Here is a 6736-nt window from a genome sequence, read left to right on the forward strand (position 1 = left end):
CAACATCCTGACAAGTGTTGACAAGAGTTACCACCTTAACTTCATGTGGTCTATTGACTGATAGAAGCTGATAATGACAGGCGAGGCCTACTGATTTAAAACCATATCAACTATTGATGTGGGGACCTGGGGCACAACATTCTGGACTCTGACATGTGTGACCTCTCCCCCCGCACACACAGGCACACAGACCCCACCACTACCCCACACCACCACCGCCACGCGCGCATACAGTCATGCATTGCATACAGCACTCACACACAGCTCATCTCCCCACACCACCCTACCTAACCCATTTGCTTCCATACAGTGTCATTTTTCATCTAGCATCCATGGGGCTCTTTTGAAAGATCCACTCACTGGTGCCGTTTCACCGAGTCTCTTATCAGGCAACTTAAACAGCCACGTTGGCAAGTCTTGGATCTGAGTCCTGCTCGTAGCGGTAGTGATAAACCTCCATCTGGTCCCGGCACGCGTCTCTGATGTTGCAGACCCACCGTTTCATGCCCTCCCGGTTCAGATACAACACCATCAGAGACACCACCCCGATCAGAGCCAACACTAAACCGAGGAAAACATACGAGACAGCCTCCAGGTTCTCGGCTATGCAATCCACGTCCTCTCCCCGGAGCATCTCCAGAGGAACTCCCCTCCTGGCCTCGGGTTCGACGCACAGGAGGCGCCCCGCATCCGGGCACTGAGAGGAGTTCTTTAGCCAGTAGTAGAACGCCTCTAGATCGCAGTTGCATCGAAACGGGTTCGAGGACAGGTAGATGCGTAAACGCCTCTGTTCATACAAGCTGGAGACGTTTTCTTGCCCGATGCTTTCTATTGAATTGTTTGTCAGCACCAACGTGTGCAGGTTGTAGACGTCGAGTCGCGCCAGGGGAATGGACACGAGCCCGTTCCCCGCCAGGTCGAGTCTGTGAAGGTTGCTCAAACTTTCGGCGCTGAGCGCGTTTGAAAGTTGCCCCGCGACCACCGGAGACAACAGAGAGTGGTTCAGATACAGGGAGCGCAGCTCGTGTAGACCGTGAAACGCCCTGGCGGAGACGGACGCCAGCCGATTGTGGCTCAAATCCAGCAGGTGCAAACGAGGGAGTCCCAGGAACGCGTACGGCTCGATGACCCGTATCCCGTTGTGCGACAGCGAAAGGGTCGCCAGCTCCAACTCCGTGCCGTTCGACCAGAACGCGCCCCGCGGTAAAGTTGAGATGTTGTTCCCCCTCAGGATCAAGGTGGAGGTCCACTCCGGGATGTTTGCCGGTACATCGGTGCCGTCGTCGCCCCCTCCGTCGCGGCAGGTCACGGTCCCCGAGTCTCTGACACAGGTGCAGGACGACGGGCAGTCCGCGTCGTCGTCCGGTCTGACGGGAGAGAGCAACACGCACGCGATCGCCGTCACTAAGTAGAAACACCGCCGGTTCCAAATGATGAAAACGCACCTGGAAGCGCCGGTGCTGTCAAGTACAGGTAGCCATATCCTCCCACCCATGTTACTCTCAAAGCGAGACGAGTCTTGTTGTGCCAAACGTGGCCGGTCACTCTCCTCTGCTGTCGAATCGGTGGGTCAGTTGGATGGACCATCAGAATAAAAACATGTGTTTAGTTTTTCCACATTCTGATGCTCGCTCTCTCTCTCTCTCTCTCTCTCTCTCTCTCTCTCTCTCTCTCTCTCTCTCTCTCTCTAGTGAAAGATGAATGTTCACATTGTTTCCTCATGGGGGGGGTCCGTGCGTGGAGGAGAAAAGCCGCTGCTGGCTGGAGTTGCAGAGGCTGCAGTTTGAGCTTCTGTGCGAACAGCTGCTGATTCAATGTATGCGCTCCCCTTCGCGTTATTTTGACGTCTGTCACAGCAGAGAGAGAGAGAGAGAGAGAGAAGAGGAGAGAGAGAGGGACACAGACAGAGACCAAGAAGAGAGGGGATGGGAGGGGGAGAGAGAGAGAGAGAGAGAGAGAGAGAGAGAGAGAGAGAGAGAGAGAGAGAGAGAGAGAGAGAGAGAGAGAGAGAGAGAGAGAGGGACACAGACAGAGAGCCAGAAGAGAGGGGAGGGGAGGGGGATAGAGAGAGAGAGAGAGACGACCCGAGCAGTGTTGATGGACAGATCTAAACGCACTATGTGGGAAAGGCAACACGCACTCTGCTCCACTCCTGATATGTAACGGAGGAAATGGGCGCTTATTTAGCCTATATGTAGCCAGTGATGGAAGAAGTAGCCTACTCACATGTCTTATAAGGCCTACTTAAGTAAAAGTATCATTACTGCAATGTATATACTCTGTTACAGACAGTAGAAGTCCCGTATTCAAAATGTACTTGAGTAAAAGTGCAAAAGTATCGGCAATTCGGCATCAAAATATACTTAAAAGTAGCCTACTAAAAGTAAAGTATACAGACTACTCATTTGTGCAGCGCATCCCATTTCACAACTTCAAAATGAATTAAAAAAAAATAGCCGATCTACAAGCTCACAATGTGTCGCTGACCATTGTGAGCTTGTAGATTTGCTATTTTCAAATGGCCGAAATGTAGGCTATATAGTGCTGAAGAAGTGGTTAGTGTGTTTTGTAATAATCCAAATCTACAAAGTAACTAGTAACTAAAGTTTTCAAATCATTGTAGGGCAGTAGGCCTATCCTATATTTGCTTCTGAAGTTCTGAGATGTAGTGGAGTAAGTAAAAGTATTGAAAATTGGAAATACTCCAGTAAAGAAAATATACCTCAACATTTTACTTAAGTACAGTACTTGAGTAGGCCTACAGTACTTTATACCACTGTATGTAGCCTATTATGACGTCGGATTAAGTTGACTTTGTTATTCAATCACTTTAATTCAGTGTGTATAGCATTCTATTTCTGGGGGGAATAAGCCCCTATATTGAGGATAAAACGCACTGTTAATTTTGACAGAAAATCAGCTGGAATTAGAACATGTACTTAGTTACTTTACTGTATAGCCTGACGTTGGACCAAGTTGACTTTGTTATTCAATCACTTACATACAGCGTGTATATTTCTGGGGGGAACATAAGCGCCTTATTGAAGATAAAATACTGTTAATTTTGACAGAAAATCATCTAGAATTACAGCCTTGATCAAGTTCTGTCATTTAGCCTATAATTTGTCAAGAAGCCAAAATAATGTCTCCCGTCGTATACCTTAGTTAAAAACTGTTCAATGATCTGTGAAATGTGATTATTTAAGCGAGACCCTCTGTCTCCGTGAGCAATGCCCAGGATTTTCACGGTAAAAGAGCGCATTTCATCAGTGCGAGGAAATTCACTCAGAATTTACTGCCCGTGGAGGCATTATTTCCACGTTATTTCCATTTCAAAGCGTGTTTCGATTTACAGCGTGGATTTACGGCGTCCTTGCTTACCGCAAATCAGCGGTTGTAATTACATTGGCCAGCAGAGTAATGGGCCTTGAGAGAGAAGTAGTCATGCATCTCCTCGTCGCACCATGAACCAGGCCAGGGGTGGAAGAAGTAGGCTACTCAAACGTTTTACTTAAGTAAAAGTATCAATACTGCAATCACAATGTAGAAATAAGTTACAGTGTTACAAGTAAAAGTTCGGAATTACAAATTTAAACGTAAAATTACAAAAGTATTGGCATCAAAATGTACTTAAAATACCAAAAGTAGAAAGTAGCCTATACTCATTATGCAGAATGTCCCGTTTCACTAGTTTTCAAATGTATAACAATCTTTTGAAAATAGCAGATCTACAAGCTCACAATGCTTTCCCTCAGTGGATCACTTGCTTTGAGGCTTTTTCACTCTTTCAGGACTTAACAGAATATAAAAGGTATTTAGAATTTCTCTTTTTTCTCTTAAACAGGAGGTAGGCTATAGTCCGGTCGCTGTCCTTGGTGCTGAAAGGATTTCAGCATCATTTCAGCACCACAGACAGCAGCCGAGGGGGACTCTTTCCAGTGGTGTAATGTAGATGTCATTTGTTCAGATATTAATGTAAGTTGATACTCAAATAATAACAATATTAATGAATGACTAGAAAGGTCCGCCAGGCTGGGTTGCCTATCAAGGGCCCGCACATTTTGGAAAGCATTTATAGAAAATTGGAATGGTATATGACAAATCTGACTGATGCATATTGATCACATGACTTCAGAGATAATGTTGTGTATCAATTTGGACAAAAGTTGTAGGAGGAAAAAGTGTTTTGAAGAAAAAGCAAAATGGTGTCAAAGTCACCAATTGACACAAATGGTCTGAGCCTATGGAGTTGCATCATGATCCAAGATCCAAGATTTTGATTTGCCACCATGAGGCCGATTTGAAAACTTTGGGGTGGAGTGGAGGAGGTGTTGGGGTGGAGTGGAGGGGTGTTGGGGTGGAGTGGAGGTTCTTTATTTGTTTACTGGGAGTGTGCGTGCAGAGTTTCACGCCAATTGGTCCAATGGTGCCAGAGATTAGCTGTTCACAGACACACACGCGGACACGGACGGATGGACAGGGGCAAAAACGTCTCCGAACTTCGGCTGTCCAGCCTGGTAGAGAGAGAGAGAGAGAGAGAGAGAGAGAGAGAGAGAGAGAGAGAGAGAGAGAGAGAGAGAGAGAGAGAGACACACACACACACACACACACACACACACACACGCGCACACGCACACGCGCACACACACACACACACACACACACACACACACACACACACACACACACACACAGTCACAGTCACAGTCACACACACACACACACACACACACACACACACACACACACACACACACACACACACACAGTCACAGTCACACACACACACACACACACACACACACACACACACACACACACACACACACACACACACACACACACACACACACACACACACACACACACACACACACACACACACACACACACACACACACACACTTGAGGCTTTGTATGCCATCACAAAAGAACATCAAGCTGGATAATCAAATTCAAATCTGGCTCAGGATTTTGAAATCTATCATAGAACCCAGTTCTCTTCATAGTTGTGAGGTCTGGGGTCCACACTTGGTAACACAGACAAAATGGGACAAACACCAAAATGAGACTGCATTCAGAGCAGAATTAGGACGATACCCACTAAATACCAAAACTCAAAAGAGAACATCTCAGTTATATAATCACATAAAAGAAAGTGACCCAGAAACACTCCATAACAAAACAAGAATATAGTCCCCATATGACCCCCCAGTCACATGGTTCTGGATCTACACACAAACACAAGCAGAGCAACCAGACAGAAAACCCACTGGACTAAATCAAAGTATAAGAAAACAAAAATAAAGTAATCCACATTGGAAGGAAACATCCCCAAAACCAGAGCATATTGGAAGGCTATTTGGCCCAAAACAGAGAATACACAAGTGGCAGAATACCTGAGCACTGTGACAGATCCAAAACGAAGGAAATCCTTGACTATACAGCCTCAGTGAGCACAGTCTGCAATTTAGAAAGGCCACCACAGACATACAGACGTGCTGGCTCCCAAGAGAAGACAGACTGTGCCCCCCTACCAAGACATCAGAGACAGAGACACATACTTGCCATGAGTGGGCCACCCAAACATTGTGGGCACTTTGTTAATCTGGGCACCTGCCCAAGTAAAGCGGGCACTTGGTAAATCTGGCCACCAAAACAGAGTGGGCACCAGGAATACTGGGCACCAAAACAGAGTGGGCACCAGGAATACTGGGCACCAAAGCAGAGTGGGCACCAGGAATACTGGGCACCAAAACAGAGTGGGCACCAGGAATACTGGGCACCAAAGCAGAGTGGGTGCGGGAATGGGTACATGAAGTCTCAAGCATAAGCGTATTTTATGCATCCTAGCCGTACATCCACACAACGTGAATATTCGCTGGAATATTACGAGATGATAAAGCAACGTAACTTTTAATTTGGAATTAGGTCAATTCTGAGGTGTCAAATATATGAATAGTTTTCATGTATGTTTGCCATGCCAATAAAGCCCTTGTGAATTGAAATGAAATTGAGAGTTGGGGCAAACAGAAAGAGAGGACACACCCTTCTCGCCCTCTTTCCCTGTGTCCATCGTAGTAGCCTATAATGTGCGTGCTCTTTGTATGTGTGTGTGTGTGTGTGTGTGTGTGTGTGTGTGTGTTTGTGTACTTAGAGGTAGCTGATACTGGTAGTGAAAGACGGTTATTCCCTGGGGGCCAGACAACAGATCACTTCCTGCCTCATATGCTTTTGTCTCTGTGTGTGTGTGTGTGTGTGTGTGTGTGTGTGTGTGTGTGTGTGTGTGTGTGTGTGTGTGTGTGTGTGTGTGTGTGTGTGTGTGTCTGTGTGTGTGTGTGTGTGTGTGTGTGTGTGTGTGTGTGTGTGTGTGTGTGTGTGTGTCTGTGTCTGTGTCTGTGTCTGTGTGTGTGTGTGTGTGTGTGTGTGTGTGTGTGTCTGTGTGTGTCTGTGTGTGTGTGTGTGTGTGTGTGTGTGTGTGTGTGTGGGGGGGGTTGCTGTGTTTGCACAGTGTGTGTGTGTGTGTATGCACAACGTTTAACAACTAGATAATGTTACAGCCATGCCCATGTTACATTGCAGTCCTTACTCCTTAGACCAGTGGTTCTCAAAGTGGATTCCAGGGACCTTCTGGGTTCTTTTAAGAGGGTCTACATTGACCCTTACAAGTCTTTAACTCTGACAGTGTACAAATGGAACCAAATGGACCCTATACGGGTCCATTTGGTTCCATTTG

The 6736-nt window shown here is 46.5% G+C and overlaps 1 protein-coding gene across 1 annotated transcript; it reads right to left on the reverse strand.

Annotated features, from left to right (window-relative positions):
- Positions 1 to 394: 394 nt before the first annotated feature.
- tpbgl (trophoblast glycoprotein like) lies at positions 395 to 1495 on the reverse strand (the record flags this gene model as incomplete). The annotated part of the gene is made up of 1 exon (XM_080436051.1): positions 395 to 1495. The coding sequence occupies one exon, from the start codon at positions 1493 to 1495 to the stop codon at positions 395 to 397; it is 1101 nt and encodes a 366-aa protein (XP_080292177.1).
- Positions 1496 to 6736: the final 5241 nt, after the last annotated feature.

The sequence above is a fragment of the Gymnoscopelus braueri genome, assembly GCF_963280865.1.
Source record: "Gymnoscopelus braueri genome assembly, chromosome: 8".
Lineage (NCBI taxonomy): Eukaryota > Metazoa > Chordata > Actinopteri > Myctophiformes > Myctophidae > Gymnoscopelus > Gymnoscopelus braueri.